This window comes from Anser anser (genome assembly GCF_964211835.1).
Source record: "Anser anser genome assembly, chromosome: 4".
Taxonomy (NCBI): domain Eukaryota; kingdom Metazoa; phylum Chordata; class Aves; order Anseriformes; family Anatidae; genus Anser; species Anser anser.
The window spans coordinates 10,602,271-10,622,971 of record NC_139724.1 but is presented as its reverse complement, the minus strand read 5'-3'; the positions used below and the strand labels follow the sequence as shown (position 1 = coordinate 10,622,971).

Below are 20,701 nucleotides of genomic sequence, written 5' to 3'. Positions count from 1 at the left end.
CAGATGCAAAGTGTGAAACCACAGAAACCACAAGCTTTACCTGAGGATTGTTTTTTTACTGCAGTTAGCTTAGTCTCAACATTAAGAACTGTATTGCGTATGAAAATGCAAGTAATCCTGGTGTTTCAAGTTTTGAATGAGAAATTATCATTTTGCAATAGCTTTTCACAAGGAAGTTCTGTCTGAGGCTTAGGTCTTAAATGTCATTCAGAAGGACTGTGATGGTGATTTTAGGGCCAGCCTGATCAAGTTGTCTGGTAGCTGGTAGTTGTTTGCCTGCATAAAATGTTATCAGTTATTCTAAGACTATTTGACTTCATTATGCTTCTAAAGAGCTTAGATCTTTGCCTGATTGGATTTTCTTATATTGCATTTTTTAAATGCATTCTGATCCAAAGAAAAAAAACCCTGTTTTTCTACATATGAAACCTCTTCTGTCTGTTGTATTTATTCATATTCTGTACATTTTCTGTGTGAATGGAAAAGCAATTACTCAACCCCTCATGTTTAGAGGTTTTTCAGTGGCCTTGTGATGTTACTTCTGTTATCATTCATTTCTAGAAATCTTTTTATTTGTAGCTTTATGAAATGCTCAAACCCCATATCTGCATCAGTTTTGTCTGTCTGTCTAGGTGTACTTATCAGTGGTAAAAGAACATTGCCTGTTTAAAAGCAGTTATCAGTGATAAAAGGACTTCTGCAGAATAGGAAGACAAGGAATATTTTACAGAGTTGTAGAGATATTCAGAAGTACGTTTTGCATTTGTGAGTCTTGGGGCCCGATACAGTTCCTACTGAAAGTAATCTGAAATAGTGATTTCAGGTGGATAGTGTTTGGTTTCAGGCATAAAGGGTTTGTCAGGAAACAGCAGAATGGAGTTGCATTTTAGGTAGGAATCTTATGATTGCTTGCAGCCTGATTTGCTATTTCCAGTACATGCTGGACCGCTGTTAAGTCACTTTGAGTCTGGGATGCCTGAAGAATTTGGATTTTTTCTTTATCTTAAGCAATTCAACATGGTGAAATGTCACTGGCTAAAGGCAGAGGTATATTTTAGGTCCTCACACCTGTTTGAAGAATCTATACCATCTGCCCAGTATTTCTGAGAACTGACTAATCTAGTATTTTATTGCTCTGAATCACTGACAGGGAATGACACTACACATGCTCACATGCTGTCATCCTTCATTTGATGAATACCAACAAAACATAAAAAGTGCTGACATAATAAAAACAATAATTTATAGGCCTCTCAATTGATAGTTTCCTTTAAGCAGTGTTGTGACAAAACAGTATAAACCATATTTCTTAGTTTTTTTTCAGTACATAAGTATACATGATTCCTCCCTCCTCCAGCCCCATTGATTTCAAATGCATTTGAGTTGTCACAAGAAAGCTTGGATAGATCATCAGAACTGAAGTATGGAGAGGGGAAGGTTATTTTTTAGTACAACTTGAAAATATACCAGGTATATTTTACAGTTTACTACATAACAGTTATGTAGATTTTGAAAATGATTTCTTTGGTTTGTATTTCATTTTTGTAGGTCTTTTCATTTTTATTTTTTTCCCTATCCTCCTAGATTGTTTTTCCTTTCGGTTGTAAGAATGACACTGAAATGTTTTCCTTTGCATCAAATGACATGTTGCTCTTCAACAGCTTCTGCAATGTGGAGAGGTTTTGTTTGTTTGTCAGTTTTATGTTTTTTGTTTTTTTTTTTTTTCATTTTCATTGACACGAAATACATAAAAACACTCACATAAAAGAGGTTTTTGTGGAGCAAAGTTCTGGTGTTAAATGTCTTTTGTAAATGCTTTTACACTAAAGGTATGTTACTAAATGTACCCAACCTCACACATATACAATGTTATGCTAATCATACATTTAGATACAGATATCTTTATTTACATAAAGGCAGACATGGTTTAAATAGAAAAAAAAAAAAAAACAGTATTTTTATTATGGGGTGTTAAAGTATGGCAAATAATAGTAAAGACTTCACTGATATTTCCAGAGGAAATCCTAATTCATTTGGAAAAATACCAACAAGATGCTAAAAGAGACTGACGAAAGATAATTACAGTTGCTTCATAGTTAAATTTTCAGCTGTGCACTGAATAATAGAAGGATTTTTTTTCTTTTTTATTTATCATTCCTTCTCACTGAAGACCTAAACTTGAAAGATTCAGTAATGTTTTCTATAATTATATGTGCTTCCAATAAAAATTTGTTTTTACTTGATATAATTACCATTTGCATGTAGTAATTGAAATAAATTTGCTTATGTAAATCAGAACACTTCTTAGCATATAAGCTACTTTTAATAGCCATGTAATTTTATGAAGTTCTTTATTCCTTTAAACCAGATCTTGTTTTCTAATTTGCATACGCCTAACATGCAAATTACTCATATTGCCCATATCTCACTAATGTTTTACTTAGTTTTAATTGCTAAACTTCTTTTCACGTACTTTGAATGGGAGAGTTACACAGTCTTTCACACTTCTGGCAAATGGGATTTTATTTTATGAGCCATTACATGACAGAGAGTCCTGCATTGAATCATTATTTGAAAATCAGATGCTATAGCAAACCCTGTGCTGCTCCTTTCCTTCAAGAAAGTTCATGCAGTAGCAGAGACGATGAATTTAGGCATACACCACACAGTCTCTCACTCCAGCAGTCCTTTTAATTACACAAAGAAATATTTTATAAAGAAGAAAAGTTGCCTCTTTGTCTCCTATGTCTTCCACAGCCACCTGGCCATACACTAAAACTGATGCAGTCCACTGCAGTTGTTCTGTTTTCTTTTTAGAGTATCTAGTGATGCCAATACAGTGACCCAGCATAGTTGTTCTTAGATGAAATTTGTTGCTTACCGGTGCTGTAGGAGGTGAATCTGGGAGGTGAACCTTTGCTCTAGAGGAACTTTGAACATTTCACGATTACCAGTCCCTGGCTAATTCTTTCTTACTCAATTCTATTTTTTATGGTCTTGTTTGACATTTTTGGCAGCTCTGTTAATTAAGCAGAAGTTATCCCTGATTAATGTACTGTAAGCTGCTTCTGAAGTGCTATAAATAATGTGGTGATTAATTGGTGTATCCAAATGCAGTCATCCCTTAGCATACTTCACAGATGGATTGTTTTGGTGATGTCCCATTCTCATATGTATTACAGACATTGATTGCAGAGAAACTTATTGCTCCATTTTTCTGTTTTCTTCCAAATAATGCATTTCTTTTGACCATTAGGGCAATTGGTATAGAGAAGCCATTTTGAAGGTGCAAGCATAATATTCCTGCAGATTCTACGTAAGACCAAGCACTGCAGTTGAAAAAGAATAGCACAGAATGTTTCAGCTATGGAATTTTCAAATTTTAATGCCTGAACTTTGTTCAGTTATGAATTTACGAACCATGCACAAAGCAAATACACTTCCTGGAGGATAAGGAAAATATTTCAGTATCAGTTGGCAAAACAACTGTGGTTTTCAAGTTTTTCTTGCCAACAAGGCATACAGTATGCAGATAGAGATGTGCTTTTAAAAGTTGGTAGCATCCAATCTGTGTCAGAGAAAAGGCTGAGAATAATGAACTGAAAGCTTATATTAGTACTTCTGAATGAATCATCTTTATTGTTTATTTGAGATTCTGATTTTAAACATATTAACTGGAAGGAGACAAGTAGTGTAAAAAATCAGCAAAGGTTTTCAGAGTTTGTCCCTTTCAGAAAAGGAATTCTCTGTGGCACAACAGAACTGTTTTACTTGATTTCAGATTTAGTTAACTATTTTGGTTCTATTAACATTGAGAGAAAGCCAGTTATCTCACCCCACACCTGCAAATAGAGTATTTTAAATTGTGTCTGTGTATACACATGCATGCACAAAGAAAACTGTGAAAAAGGGATGGCACTTGGCAATATAGAAAGACAGAACCCTGGCTTGAAATCAAAGGTTAACAGAATAGTTGGATATTTTCATGCAGATACGTTATTAGAGTAACCTGCTACAATGACTTCTGTACAATGGTGGGCACTTTATTGGTCGTGGTTTTGTATTGGCCGTGAAGGCCTATCTGTTTGCTTCATAGTCCAGTGGATCTGACTCTGGCTGTGTTTCAAGGACTGGAGCACTGAAACAATGTGGTTCAGAAATTCTGGGCTGCTACTCTCTCTGAGATGTGGTGTTTGTCCAGATGGGATCTCACTGAAAGACAAGTCTATGTGTTTATTACAGAGGAGGGGGTAGGGATGACTGACATTTATAGGAAAATTCTAATCTTCAGCTGACTTTAGTGAGTTAATTAGTTGTCTTGATTCTAACATAAACACAGTATTCAACTCTCTCAACAAAACAATAGTGGCCTCTCCTTAAGACTGTTGCTATTGAGTTATAAAGACGATTGTGTCTGAATTGGGAGACTGTCTGCACAGTACAAATTCATAACATAATCTTCTGTTTGCACTAAGAGGCAATAATGTATTTCTGTAATTTTCCTGGGTAATTCAGAGAGTAGAGGAAAATGAACTGTTAATGTGTCCTTTTTTTTTTTTTTTTTTTTTTAAATAAGTGGTGATGTTTCTTTTCTTTACTGTCTTGGTATTGTGTTTGTATTGATGTGCAAAATGCATTATTTGATAACAAAGAAGTTAAATCTTTCTGCATTTGCAAGCACCAAAAAAAAAAAAAAAAAAGTAACATAGAAAGCCTGGGTATCATCAGTTTAATGATTTGTAGAAAAGTTCAGTTGTTGTGGCATTTGAAATAGCCCTAATTTTTATTGATATTTCTATCTGATCTATTCTTGTCTTTAGCCTAATTATGTTAACATGCTTTTTGTTTGACAGTATATGCTGAAGGATAAACTAATTCCCATTGATGTCAGTGGGAGCTGGAAAAGATCCCAGTCCTGCAAAGATTTACATATCATGCTCACATTCAAGTGTGTGAGAAGCTCTGGTATCTACAGGGAAATATGCACACTTGTAGCAAATGATGCACATATGCAAGTCTTTACAGAATGGGAATTTAGGACACTTCCTTGTTCTTGACATTCTTTGTTCTCAACTTGATCTCAACTTTTTACTTCTTTTTGTATGTTTGAGAAACCACACCATATTGCTCCAAAAGGCTTTCCCCCCCATTTGAATTGGTATAGTAGATGCATAATTATGTAGTAAAAGAAGATAAAAATAAAATACTCCATCACATATTTCCTGAATTGATGCCACAAATGTACAGCTCTTTTTACATGGCCTATGTTTAAAAGTGCTCTCATACAATATTTATTATATGTTTATAGTGGACTAACGTACTTCTGCTCATAAAGTACAAGCAGATAGTGCTGAGAGCACTATGAATAAAGTATTAAAAAAAATAACCTGTATATTAGAGCATATTTACTTATAAAATTTCTTAGGCCTCAGAAATAACTTTGCATTCTTTTTACATGCACAGTTTAGATCAGTAATTATGAAAACATCAAGCATAGCAAACACTCAAACTGCAAACACTGCTAATAAGAAGGGCAGTATATTTGCAAACAGACATGGCTCTCAACCAAAAAATCTTCCTGTCTTCACAGACACACTGTTCATTCTAATAGGAGTTAAAAATAAAATAAAATAAAATAAAACAAACAAAACAGTTTAATAGGAGTTTAAACGACTAACATTTTTCAACAGTCTGTTACTTTTGAACATTTTTCCAATTAGTGCTCTCCTTGGTACAAGAAGACAAAATGCTGTTGATACATCAGCAACATAAGAAAGCAGAGAAAAATCCTAAATCTTATGGAAAGTGCTTCTCTTCCCTTCCCATGAGAGATATATTGTTAGATATATCCTAGAGGTAAATCATAGAAGTTGAAGTCTAAAATCACTTCAGTCTTTTCTCCAGCTCCGGTTCTCACAAATGACATCATATGCTACCAAAAGTTTGAGAGAACCGAAATGTGAAAAACTTGTTGAGAAGATGGCTTTTGGCTGAGGACAAAGCCCTGAGAGCAATTACTAAACTAAGGGTATAGTGTCAGATTCAGTGGGTAGGGAGATAACAGAATAACTATGAAGAATGACTTAGTGATTTGTAAGACAGGATCAAGGAGAAAAGGGCATGTGAGGACTTGCGATGCATTATATATAATTTCTGTACTGAAACGTACAAAAAGAAATGATGTGAATGCAGCTGATAGCTGCTAACTGTGAAATAACTTAGGTACGGCTAAATGTGTGAGGAGAGAGAAACACTTCAGAGTGGAAGTCTGGTGATCCTTGAAGAAAAAAGATGGTGGTCCATAATGCAAATACAATTAAGAAATGAACAATATCATACCACTGCAGGAGGCAGACTATATTTGAAAAGAACTTGTCTTGTGGTGAGCTACACGTTAGCAAGAGGTATGGTTTCACTACACCTGCTATGGGACATTATGGGGGTAATAATAAAGAAGGTAACATTTTGAAGCTGTTCAGTTAGAGTTGCCAAATATTGATCTCTGTCTCAAGAAGTATGCACTATAAGAAATACAAGAAGCTGATTTGTTTACCTTTTTTTTTTAATTAATCTAGTATTTGATGATCTCAGCTTTGCCATTCTATGTTGTTTTCCACGTTTATGCTTCATTTCCTCATAAGAACACAATCCAAATCCTCCATTTGAGTGAATCCTGTTCTTTCCCCATATTGACATAATTGTATAAAATAATTAGGTTGTCTGCTGCCATCCTGGGGAATCAGAAATACAAGTCTATTAAGCTTTTTAATTATCTGTTAAAAAATGTAGTTCTTTTAAGTGAAGTGACGTAGTACCCTTTAAACTGTAGCATATGCTTTCCTAAGAGTTAGGGTAGAACACGTTTTTCTTTGCCAAGTGACCTAATTTATGATTTAAGATGCAGTAGATATACTGTCAAATATCAATATATTTTTTTAAATTGTCATCCAGAAAGAAGTGTTATATACTCACCTTTCAGAAGTTTAGAATTCAAGGTCAGGTTAATTTTAAAATACAGTTTGGAAGTAAAGTTTTATTGAAACAGCTTTTATAAAGGTGACAACTTTTACAGTGGCCTTTTTTAATTGAAAGAATATAAATTACACATTTCTGAGGGCATAGAAATTATGACCAAACTGCATTTCCTGGAATAAGGACACGTAGTTTCTCTTGCAGATGGAGATTTTTATTTTGTAGCACACCGTCATAGAGTCAGTAAAACTCGATTTCTAGTCATATTTAACACTTGATTTTGGACAGCTTTTTCTACCTAATGGGCTGGTTAGTACAGCCTATAAGAAAACTAAAATCCAATGGCAATTAATAAGATATGTATTCTATTTTGGTTGAAGAAATTTACTTTCTATAGTCAGCTAAGAAAATAGACTAAAATTGGAATAAAATGTGTTTATTAAAGTACACGTTTAACCTGTCTAAAGAAGGTTAAGTTCTGCATCTTATTTTTACTTTTGGATAAACCACTCCCTCGCTACCCAAACATTCCCTGGGTATGAAATGAAGAAGCAAATCATAATCACCTGCCTTAGTTTAAATTTCAAGTAGCTAACTTGAATCATTGAGTTGTTCTTTTGAGGTAAGTGGGATTATGTGCTTAAAATTAATCGTTCATTTATGTACCTTGTAATAGAATGATTTTAATTTGCAAGAACACTGAAGTCTTCTGACTATATATTAAAAAAAAAAAAAAAGTTCGTAGACTAAGTTTATATCCATTATGTCTGTCTGTCATGTAAGTATGAAGAAATTTACCAGAAGTGTGCTACTGGTTAACATTTTCAAACAGAAATTTCAAACAGAAAAATTTCAACAGAAGTACTGTTGTGAAGCTATACAACTAGTGATGCAAAAGAATTTTGAAGGCTTCCTCCAAACCTTCCTGCCTGTATGGTGCTCTGCCTAGGACAGACTAAGATGCGATATCACAATATATTAATCTGTATATAAAAAAAAAAATAAATAAATCAGACCTACCACTACAACAACTGATTTATAACTATCTGATTAATAGGTGTAGATAGGTATTGTAGACAGAAATCAGTTAAATTTGGAAGCTGAATGCTTATTTGCCATAGACAACACTGCTTCTGGGCCCCTGCAAGGCTTTAGCCGGGCTGTAGCAATATTGGCTATTTCTCCAGAAGAAAGGGATATATACTTATATATATATATATATATTTTAACCAAAACAAAACAACAACAGATTATATTTTGCAAACACTAACTACCTACAGTTATGAATTCAACAAAATTGTTATTTCCTGAACTAACTTAATTCCAAAGTAATCAGCAGCAAGTGGGTTATTGTTAGCTCTAGAAATGTTTTTTTTTTCCACTGAAAGTACCAAATGTACTGACTGAAACATAATAAGATTCAAAAACTTTTACCTTAAAATTACTATAGTTACCAAAATAATAAAATTCTATTTAATATCCCAAGTGCTCTACAAAATTAAGAGTTAAAGCCTGTCTTTTCTTCTCTGAATGGTACTTAAGGTGGTAGGTAGTGAAGGGAGGTAGTGAGTTGTCTTTCCCCGGCTTTGGGGAGAGGACAGAAGTAGTTTCTGTGCTCAGAGTACAGCAAGGCATGGGTCAGGGTACTGGTGGATATCTCAGCCTTATGTGAGAAGAGCTGAAAGATAATGGAAAACAAGAAGATGCTTTTGGCCAGATGCATGGGTTGCAATAGAAGAAGCGTGTGCAAAATGTGTCGGCATTCCAAAATGTGTGTAAAGGTGTTAATATTCTTCTATGAACATCAATAAGCTCTAGCATGTTTAGTTCTAGACAGAAGACAAAAGAGAAAATACTTCTGTTTTAATCATCATTTTATGACTGAAGGCAAAGAAATGAGACCCATCTTTTTTTTTAACTTTTTTTTTTTTTTTAGTGAAATTGTGCTGTAGACTAATGCCTCAATTTCCCATACTGGGATATGAACATGTTTTTATTACTATGAAAAAGGAATCTTATACAATAAACCAAGGTTTCAGTGATCACTTTCTCTGTGATGCAAAGTATAAACAACATAAATTTTACATGCATAGTTTTATATGTAAATTCTTAGTCTTATGCTGATCAGAATTCATCTCCATTGTGTTTCAAGTTAATATATACATTAAATATAATTCTGTTACACATTTCTAGATGTATTTACATATAGGTTGTTTATAACTTCAGTAAGGGAAGTGACTAATTATGAGAGAAAAGACATCTGGGAAGTAAGTTTATTTGCTTATTGTTATCAGTACACATAATTAAAGTATTGCCATTTCTGTATTCTTTATTAAGAAGAAAATATTTTAGCATAAGTGATTTCAAAACAACTGAAAGAAAATAGTTTTTTAAAGTTTATAGATGAAACACTAAAACCATCTAGTGATAGTCCATCATGTGGGGCTGCTTTCATGATTAAGGCAACATGTTGGAGGCTGTATAAGAATTTTTTTTTCTAATTCTAAGGAAGATATAAAATTGATGACTGAAACTTTTAATTCTTTCCACTTACGGCTTTCTACTGTTTCTTTTTTTTTGTTTGTTTCTTTTTTTTTTTTTTTTTTGAATTGGAAGTGAAAGTACACTGTATAGGGCTAAAAAGTAGCTGAAACCAAAAACCAAAAACCAACCAACCAACCAACCAAATCTTTTGAAAGGTTTTACATCTGTTGAAGCAAACATTCAGCCAGAATTTCTAGTACTTTTGCCACTATTGCCAAGTGGTGGTGAGTAATAAATAACAGGTCTGCTTAAATGATTGAGGTTCTGGAATTACTTTGGCTGCAAGATCTGCTGTATCAGCAAAAAGAAAAAAATAAAAATAAAAAAATGAACATTTCCCAGACAATATTTCATTAGCTTTGTTCTTCCGTAAGTTATTCTTTGTGCGATTTAGATGCAGCCGCTAAATACATATTATATCCCTGATGCTTTGTAGGGTGGCCCAACTTATTTTAACTGTTTTCATGTGGTTTTAGTAGCTTATTTTCATCATCTTTCATTCAATTGATCTGTTTATAGTTTTTTGTTTACAAATTTATTAAAAAGGCATTGTTAGCATAATGAGGTAAATGTTGGTGATAGAGCAGTCCTTGAATCTTTTTTTTTTTTCTTTTTTTTTTTTCCCCCATCTGGACCAAGATAGACCCTTGCTAGGAATTTAATCATAGTTTAAAAAGCCTAAACACCCATTTCAGAAGCAAAATTACCTCAATATTATTACAATAATTTCATTCAGGAAACAGATCATCTAGTCAGAAAAAAAGTCATGACTTGGGAAGAACAGAATGTACTTAAGATGCTGAAATCCTCATAAACAAGCTGATTCTTAGACAGAAGATAGCAGAATGAGATCTGTGATGATCATACATTAATAATAAAGAGTAAACAGATGTTCTCCAAAATGGATTTCACGTGAAATGTTGGCTTTGTTTAAGGAAAGAAAACAGAGTCAGATCTTCATCTAATATGAATTGTTATAGCTCCACGGAGAACAGTAATATAGATGCTGAAAAATAATTTTATATCCATAGAGGTATACTGAACATACAGCAGAATAGCAATAGAGTTTCATGGTCAAAATATAACATTATTTAATACAACCAGACTTATTTTTACACAGTAAAATTGTGAAGTATTTATGTGCATTTTCATTATTCACTGTACAATTGCCTTTTTTTATTAAAAATTTATTTTGATATAGGTAGAAAAGAGCTGGGCAGTTCGTTCTGAAGTCAAGACTATTTGGTTTCTTCAAAGTAATTGTTTAGCATTCGGCACAGAATTGTTTTCACTTATTCTCTTTTTGATTTTTGCCTGATTGTAATATCTAAAGCTCACATACTGTGTGCTGTGAGCAATCCTTTCCATTCTAGTAGTAAGAAACAACTTGTGAGTCCTTGGTTTAGCCCTGGTTAAGGAAAGTTTGAATTTGTTAATGGTATGTTTTGACTGAAAATTTATATTTTCCCCACTTTTAAGCTTTTGCTGCTAAGATCATTTCCTCTGTATACAGGGGAAAAAAAAAAAAAAAAGAAAAAAAACAACTTGGTAAACTGTGATATGTTTTGTGTTTGGAAGAGAGTGTAGCTTATGAACTTACAGCCTTTAAATCATATAAATATTACAGAGGATTTTGAAAGTCGCCTTCTTAAACTTGGAGTGAGGGACAGCATAATATATGTATAGGAGGGCAGTGTGTATTCCTGTCTGCTCTTCTGACACACCCTTGAGTTTAGGAATGAAATGGCATTAGAGCATTATACTTTGGCTAATAATAAATGTCTCAGGAGCAGAAGCAAAACAGTAGCTTGCTGTGGCTTTATTATGAATTACAATATAATTTTAAACAGTATTTAAGTAAAGGTGCATTATATGAGATGTGCTGTCACTTAAATCAATATTCCCCGAGTTGCTACTTTAAGTGCAAGCACAGACTTGTAAGTAGAGTTAAATGAGAGGTATGTGTGAAAGAGAAAGGAAGGAAGAGAAAAAAATCAACAAAGCTAACAACAGAGGAAAAAAAAATACAAGATGTCTGTGGTAATAGTTTTAAAAGTAGTCTCTATAATAGAGATGCTGGAGTTATTCTGTATGCTTTGGGGATGAATTCTGAGGCTAAACCAGCTGTAGACCACTTGTTGCAGCTTCTTCTCCCTTTCTGTTTATATGTCAAGTTGGGTAATATGTTTTATTTCCTACTAACATGCACAAACCTGTATCTTGTATCTGTAGGCACCAAGTTCATTGTTAGCTTGCTTCTCTGTCACCTGCTCTACATCTTGCCTAAAGCTCATGGAAGGAACATAGTCTAAATGATTTTCCTTTTCTAAGGGCAAGGCTTCTGTCTACCTGCCTACCAGCTCTTGATTGAAAGGCAGATGTGGCCACTTGTGCTGCTTGTGGCTCATGTATCCCAATGTGTAAATAATGAGCTACTACTAAAGAAGTGCACCCTCACTGTGACACATGTAGTAGTGCTCCCACTTCCTGATGGCTGGTTACACTCCCCATCCATAGAAGACCCATTGTAAGCATTCTCTTCCGTTATATACACTTCAACACAGTGTTAAACCCTTTGGCTCCTTAACAGAGAATTCTATGTCTACATTTCTAGCAGTATCAGTGCTAAATAAACCATGCTGTCTTTATCTTCAAAATGTTATGAATTGCTCTGTATCACTAGTAACTGCACCGTGCATCCAAACGTGTTGAGTTTTTTGAGGATACTGTAATTGGATTAGCAAAATTCAGGCATGATTGTAATTCAGGTTACTAAACAGTTCATGATGCTCTTGATAACAACTTTGTGGAAAAGTCGTTTTGTTGTTATTATTATTATTAATAATTTTATTCTATGAAGGATAAAAACTGACTCTGCTTTGAGCAGGAGGATGGGCCAAATGACCTGCTGAGACCCCCTTTAACCCTCATTATTCTAAGAAAAGTGACTACTATACATTTCCAGATTCCATGGGCAGATCTTCAGCTGTCATGAATCAGAAGACTTCCTTTAGAAACAATAAGCTCAGGTCACTTCACACAGCCTGAATATTTATCTTTATTTTTTTAAACTAGCAAATTTTAATTGTCATATTCATCCTTATTTATATGCTTTCACCCAGGGTCTAAAATTGTGCTATAAATATTATATTTTCACCTCACAATTCTTTGCAATATTATAAAGTACTGTAGATTCTGGTCATAAAAAATCTGTTACACAGCTAGCAAAAAGATCCAGGAGTCCTAAACCTTAATTTCCAGCTATAATCAGTTGACTACACTTTCTCAACATGAACTATCATGCAGAATTGCTGTGCATCAGGATATGTACACTTTTCACAGCACTCTGTAAATAATCATCTTTATTCCAAATTTGTATTACAGGTATACTGATTAAAAAAAAAAAAGTCTTCATGCCACAGGCACAGCAACTTTTCCATATACAACAATTATATAACTGTCATGGACTATGATGTTCAGTACAGTGTTTCGTCTCATGCAACATTGGCACATATGAAAGCTCTGGGAGAATCACAGAATTGTAGGGGTTGGAAGGGACCTCAAGATATCATCGGGTCCAACCCCCCTGCCAAAGCAGGTTCCCTAGAGCAGGCTGCCCAGGTAGGCGTCCATGTGGGCCTTGAATTTCTCCAGAGAAGGAGACTCCACAACATCCCTGGGCAGCCTGTTCCAGTGCTCCGTCACCCTCACTGTGAAGAACTTCTTTCGCATGTTGGTGCCAAACTTCCTGTGCTCCATTTTGTGGCCATTGCCCCTTGTCCTGTCCCCATAGACCACTGAAAAGAGGTTGGCCAAATCCCTCTGTCTCCCACACTTAAGGTATTTGTAAACATTAATAAGATCCAGTCTCAGTCTTCTCTTCTCAAGGCTGAACAGATCCAGGTCTCTCAGCTTTTCCTCACAGGTGAGATGCTCCAGGCCCTGTATCATCTTTGTGGCCTTCCGCTAGATTCTTTCCAGGAGATCCCTGTATTTTTTTTGTGCCGAGGAGCCCAGAACTGGACACAGTACTCCAGGTAAGGCCTGATCAGGGCAGAGTAGAGGGGGAGGATCACCTCCCTTGACCTGCTGGCCACACTCCTTTTTAACGCACACCAGGATCCCATTGGCCTTCTTGACGACCAGGGTACACTACTGGCTTGTGACCAACCTGTCATCCACTAGGACCCCCAGGTCCTTCTCCACAGAGCTCCTCTTCAGCAGGTCATCCCTCAACCTGTACTGATACATGCGGTTGTTCCTTCCCAGATGCAGGACTCTACACTTGCTCTTGTTAAACCTCATTTGGTTTCTTCATGCCCAGCTCTCCAGCCTGTCCAGGTCTCACTGAATAGCAGCACATTGGTATGTTGGCCACTCCTCCTAGCTTTGTATCATCAGTGTACTTGCTGAGGGCAGACACTATTCCCTTAACAAGGTCGTCGATGAAGATGTTGAACAAGACTGGACCCAGCACCGACCCCTGGGGAACACCACTATTCACAGGTCTCCAACCGGACTCTGTGCCACCAATCACCACTCTCTGAGCTCGGCAGTTAGCCAGTTCTCAACCCACCATACTGTCCACTCCTCTATCCCACACTTTCTTAGCTTTGCTAGCAGAATGTTACCAGGACACCCGCCTCGTTCAGCAGGAGATCCACATTATCCCTAGTCTTCCTTTTACTGTTTACATACTTAAAAACCCCTTCTTATTATCCTTTATCTCCTTTGCCAACTTCATCTCCAGGTGGGCTTAAGCCTTCCTTGTCGCATCCCTGCAGGCCCTGACAACACCCCTATACTCCTCCCAAGGGGACAGGCCCTTTTTGCACATTTCATAGACCTTCCTCTTCCTTTTGATCTTGTCAATGAGCTCCTTGCTCATCCACACAGGTTTCCTGCCCCCCTTCCCCAGTTTCCTACTCTTAGGGATGCACCGATCCTGAGCTTGGAGAAAGTGCTGTTTAAATCACAGAATCATAGAATATCCCGAGTTGGAAGGGACCCATAAGGATCACTGAGTCCAACTCCTGGCTCCACACAGATCTACACAAAATTCAGACCATATGACTAAGAGCACAGTCCAAATGCTTCTTAAACTCTGACAGGCTTGGTACCATGACTACGTCCCTGGGGAGCCTGTTCCATTTTGCGACAACCCTCTCAGTGAAGAGCCTCTTCCTGATATCCAGCCTGAACCTCCCCTGTCGCAGCTTGACACCATTCCCGCAGGTCTTATCACTGGTCACTAAAGAGAATAGATCGGTGCCTGCCCCTCCACTCCCCCTTGTGAGGAAGATGTAGGCCGCCATGAGGTCTCCCCTCAGCCTCCTCTTTTCCAAGCCTAGTGACCTCAGCCGCTCCTCATACGTCTTCCCCTCTAGACCCTTCACCATATTTAATGTTGCCCAGCTCTCACAAGCACCCTTGCCTTCTAGCAATCTAGCCCATGAGATACCCCCAAGTAGGTCCTGGAAGAGGTCAAAGTTAGCTCTCCGAAAGTCCAGGGTAGCAATCCTACTTTTTGCCTTACTTCATCCACTCCGGATCTTCAACTCCACCATCTCATGATTGCTGCATCCCAAGCTGCCCCCAACCTTCATGTCCCTAACAAGCCTATCCCTGTTAGTAAGAACAAGGTCCAGAAGCACCCCCGGCTTTGTTGGCTCCTCCACCACCTGAGTCAGAAAATTATCTTCAACACATTGTAGGAACCGTTTGGACTATGTGTGCCTGGCCAAGTTGCTCACCCAACAGATCTCTGGATAATTAAAGTCCCCCATGAAAACCAGCATCTGGGATCATGAGGCTACTTGCAGCTGCTTGTAGAAGGCCTCATCAACCACATCCACCTGATCTGGTGACCTGTAGTAAACCCCCACAACAGTGTCACCCATACCAGCCCACCCCTTAATCCTCACCCACAAGCTCTCCACTTGTTCTTCACCTCCCCCCAGGTGGAGCTGGGTACATTCTAATTTCTCTATCACATAAAGGGCAACTCCTCCTCCTCAGTTCTAGTCATGTAGACTGTGCCACTGTGTTTGCAATTAGATCATGGCCTTGCAACTGTACACAGATCTTCAGCTCATCCTCTCTATTTCCCATGCTTTGCACATTGGCATGCAGGCACTTTAGGGAAGCAGCAGGCACAGTTACCTCTAGATGGACACAAGAAGATTCTGGACTGGGTATCAGGAATGTTACTTTCTGTGAGGAGTGGAGGATATGTGCAATAGAAAGGTAAAGACATATTCCTTACATTCTGCTAGTGCTAGTTTTGTATTTTCTGTCTCAAAATTGTCATTGCAGACCTAGAAAGAACCTTTGATGTTCAAGAGACACAATGTGTTATAAGAACAGCCTGAGGAAGAAGATGCAAAGGAGGAAGGATCTTTCTCTGTTTGCTCTTTGCATTCATTGCTATCTTTATCTTGTTCTACTCACCAGCAAAAGTTATGGTTAAAATATGGTTAAAATAGCATCAAGATGAAACAAAGCTTTTATGAGTCTAGGTGTCACCCCAAAGCAGTATCACCGCCTGCAAATTGCTATGAATTTTAGATAACCCTTGTATTGGAGTATCTTATTGGGAGCAGCTGAGTGATTCAGACAGCTTATATATTGCCTTATAACTACTCATAGTTCATCCTTAATTTTTGCCCCTTTGAGTCTGAAAAAGTTACAGTAAATATTTACTAACTCTGGGAAATGGAATAGGGATTTTCTTATCTGCTAGGTGTTTATGAAGTATGCTTTCAGCTATTACTGTTGACTTTGACCAAGTCCACACTAAAGTGAATGATTGCTAATCCAAATGCAGGGTAGCCTTTGTCATCGTTAGTCCTACAGCAAAGTGAATACTATGGAGGGTCTTTTCTGCACCTCTGCATCCCTTCGTCATGAAGACTATTTCTGGTGTTTGTTTGGTTGTATTTTGTTGTTGTTGTTGGTCCCCTTTTTTGGGGGGGTGGGGGAAGGGAGCAGGGAGGAAGCTGGTATAGACCAATTAAAATAGTGTGAAACTTCTCTTGCGGTCTGCCAAAGTTGTATTTTTATAGCAAGAAAAGAAGGGTAGATGTTACATACTATGGAACTTTGTATAAAGGTATATGAGAGTGTTCAAAGGCACAGAGCTTGCTGGGAAAGTGTTGGAAAAATTTTCCAGGTGGAGAGGGGTCAAATGTGATACAATACTGTTCATATTGCATACAGGGAATATTACCCTGGGGTGGGTGGGTGGGGGTGGGGGTGTGTGTGTGTGTCTTAGACTGAGCTGGTTGACTTACTTGTAAAGACAGTTGGGAAGCAAGAAGAATTAGAAAACCATGACCCTGCAGCTCACTTCCATGATAACAAAGTCATGATTGATAATGTAAGCTTGGTAAATGTAGACTGGAAGAAAAAAATGAAAATTAAAAAAAAAAAAAAAAAAGTGTTTCCAAGCTCTGTTGAACATATGTTAAAAATTTAAAGGAGGTAAACACATGGGATGGAAAAAGATGTCCTGTTCTACACAGTGTGATGAGGCTCATAAAAAGTCATGTACTTCTCAGGTGACATTAGAGAAGAGGGATTAGTAGGGGCTTTTCTTAACTATATTTGCTAATATGGTCAAGTTTGAAGCAGGAGAAAAAAATAAAGAGGAGAAATTGACAAAACTGTTTTCTTCCTATGTAAAATATGAGGAATAATTCTGTGTCACACAGAATTATATAAAAAGTTAGTACTGACCCTGTTTTTCTGATTTGTCTAAAAAAAGATAAGTGGCAAACAATGACGTTTGTTTCTATTACGGGAAACTTAGCCTTTAATAGCCTACTTAAAACATTCAGATATCCAGTTCTTATTTAAAAGAAAATCCTGTGTTTTGCTAACAGAAAACGTTAACTTCTGTTTTTCTTACAAACTCTCTAAAAACACCCCTGCTTTAACTAAATCAATGTCCAGTAGCTTTTTGAAAGTATGTTGTTGGATCTTTTCACTCTGAGAAAATCAAAAAACAGTAAAAAAAAGAATGGATTTTAAAGTTTTCCTCACCTCTTGCTCACTAAAGCTAAAAGCCACATGAGAATACGTAGCATACCATCATTTCTTTGTTTTTATGTTTTGTTCTGTATTTTAGTACTTTGTAAAGACTAGTTAATAGTAATAGAAACTGTTCTGACTGTAATGAAATATGCTCTATATTTTAAAAATAGTTATAGATCCTTTCCTTACAATAACATTTCTTGTAGTTCTAAATATTGTTTCATATCTCATATTGTCTGTTGAAGTATTGAAAAGTTAACTTATACATGTATTTCTACTGTTTAAACGTTATTTTAACTTGTAGATTCTTTTCTCATCTTTGAGGGGAGGAGAAGGAAGAGAGAAACTTGGAAAACATCATTTCATAGGAGTAATAATATATATTTTTAAATATCATTTATTTTTCCTTCCTAGGGAATTAATTATGTCAGTTCCATTGAGAGTGCTTGTCGGCTTAAAGCTTTTAGTTTTACAGTCAAGTAATTAACAAGAGACTTAGATAGTATCATCTATGTTAACAGATTTATGATGAATGTTACTTAGTGTAAAATTACTTTGCATTACTCCTGTCTGCATCACTGCTGTGGGAGTTTATCCACTTTACAATAAGAGAAAATAAGGATGACTTTCTTGTAATAAACACTGTTCAGTTCTATAATAATTTGTAAATTGTCAATAATTGTTAAAATCACAGCAGCTGGGCTTCGTCTTCTACCTGATGGATTGCATGTGTTGAGGGTGCTTCTCTGAGGGCACCTCCCTGTTATAACTTATTTGTAACTCCTATCTGAAAGCAAGAGATTAGCTAAAAAGCTGATGCTGTGATGTAAATAGGGAATGTGATGGAAGTCATGCAAAGGGGATGCACCAGATTTTTACTGACTTCCTGTAAAATGATTTCTACCTTGCAGAAATGATAAGGCTGCTTTGTAACAAGGCTTAGTGGTCTTGTGTGGTGATTTGTGAGGATGTTTTTTCTGCAGGTACAGAAGAGGGGAAGGTGTAATGTGAATACATCTGAGTCAGCTCATTTATGAGTACTGTCACAACTTGGTTATGATAAGTGAATTTCATTCCCAAATGCTATTTTTTTTTCTGTCTGAGAGATAAGTCCTTTGGTGAAGGCTGCAGAGGGAGGCAAGTCCTGGAGAGAAAAATAAATAATACGGGTACCTCTAGGCATCAGTTTAGTACATGAAACCCACTTTTTATCCAGTATAAGATCTTATGTTACCCATGTGTAAGTTTAGGTAAAAACAGAAGTTAGCCCTACTAAAAGTACTATTTTTTGTCTACTATTGGAAAAAATGCCTGACTGTTTTACCTACTTAAAGATGCTCAGATCTGAGTCCAAAGTGCTTCTTGAAGTGAACATACCAATATCTGGCTCACTGATTTGTTTGCTGCTGATTGTGAACTTAACTATTCAATAATTTTGACTCTAGTTGTACCATTATTTGTGAAGACAAATTGAGACTCGGTGGGACAGTAGCTTTTGACATTATGCTGAGGGCATGCAAAGCACTCTAGCTATCACTCCATAATCTGTTTGACTGAAATACTGTGTATTGATTGAATTCAAGCACTTCAGTAAATGGCACAACTGGTATTTAAATTAATAGGAGTAGGGAGCCACTTTCACTAAAGATGTATTTGGTCTTGGCATGTTGGAATGGTATAAAAGCCAAGCTTATTTGCTTTTTCCTCTGTCTTCGTTGTCTGTGCCAGAAATATTGTTCAGATTCCAGATTTGCCATTTGTGCCCCCACTATTACCTCTTTGCCTCAGCTGTGTACTTAGCACCACTACCTAGCTTACAGCTGAATCAAGTTTAAGTTCCTGTAGGAGCTTAAGTAGGAGTTTAAATTACTTAGTCACAGCTATTTTAGCTCAGGTGTGTTATGTTTTTGTTTTGCTTTTTAAATTGATATCGGGAAGGAATTTTGCTGTTTTGGTCTACATATTCAAATTGAGTCTATGCGGTGTAATTGCATTTCTCTTTCAAGGGGAAGAATATCTTTGTTCTTTTGTATAAATCCCTGTCACTCAAATGAGTAGGTTTGCTACTGCTTTCTACTCCTGGGTCCATGTTGCAAGTTTGTGAGTTAAAAGCTTCTGTCTGGATGTGGTCTTGTGTCTTGTACAGCCAGGTAGTGCAATATTAAGAACGTGCTTTGGAGTTCAAACCAATACCCGTTCAGCCTCTCTCTTCTGATTCATCTGGTAGTGATTAGTTTCCTGAAGACATGAAAAGCAAAATGTAGCCCCCTTCCAATGGTATTCTTAAACAGTGTGATATAATACTTTTTTATTAAAGGGGATTAAAGAAACAAAGCAGACATTATTTACTATCAAATGCCTTTTCCTAGAACTCTTTGGTTAGCATACGACCTCTGCTTAATGATGCCTCTTGGTTAGAAAAAATGTTTGCCACAAATCCAATTATTCTCTGTTACAATCTGTCCTCAGAAAGCACTTTGCTCAAACCGCCTCCTCAGCCTTTGCTTTATATATATAACTTACAAAATACAGAAATTTGCCAGCAGAGTTCCAGTTGGAACTCCATGTTTTAAATAAGTCCCCTTTTAAGTACTGAAAAGCCACAATGAGGTCACCCCACTGGAGCCTTCTCTTTAGGCTGAACAGCCCCAGCTCTCTCAGCCTTTCTTCATAGGAGAGGTGCTCCAGCCCTCTGATCATCTTCATGGCCCGCCTCTGGACTCACTCTAACAGCCCCATGTCCTTCTTGTGCTGGGGGCCCACACCTGGATGCAGCACTCCAGGTGGGGCCTCACAAGGGCAGAGCAGAGGGGGGGACAGTCACCTCCCTCCACCTGCTGGCCACTGCTTTGGTGGTGCAGCCCATGATGCAGTTGGCCTTCTGGGCTGCAAGCACGCACTGCTGGCTCATGTTGAGCTTTTTGTCCACCAGAACTCCCTAGTCCTTTTCTGCAGGGCTTCTCTCAGTGAGTTCTTTTGATTGCCCTGGCCCAGGTGCAGCACCTTGCACTTTGACTTGTTGACTTGTGAGTCTCATTACGCTCACATGGGCCCACTTCTCAAGCCTGTCCAGGTCCCTTTGGATGGCATCCCTTCTTTCTATCAACTGCGCCATTCAGCTTGCAGTAGAAATTATATAACTTAAGGAGGT

General features: G+C 37.0%; 1 protein-coding gene across 8 annotated transcripts in view; it reads left to right on the top strand.

Moving 5' to 3' along the window:
* Positions 1-20,701, top strand: part of GRID2 (glutamate ionotropic receptor delta type subunit 2) — an 804,597-nt gene that overhangs the window by 116,481 nt on the left and 667,415 nt on the right. Inside the window, exon 1 of one of the 8 annotated variants that reach the window (XM_083834810.1) lies at positions 13,364-15,762. The exons of 5 other annotated variants lie outside the window; for them this stretch is intronic. In XM_083834810.1, coding sequence (XP_083690936.1) covers positions 15,748-15,762 — 15 coding nt within the window. In that variant the 5' untranslated portion in view covers positions 13,364-15,747. Of the gene's footprint in view, positions 1-13,363; positions 15,763-20,701 lie in introns of those variants that run through there. 2 more of the 8 variants (XM_083834812.1, XM_083834811.1) reach the window with 2 other exon arrangements.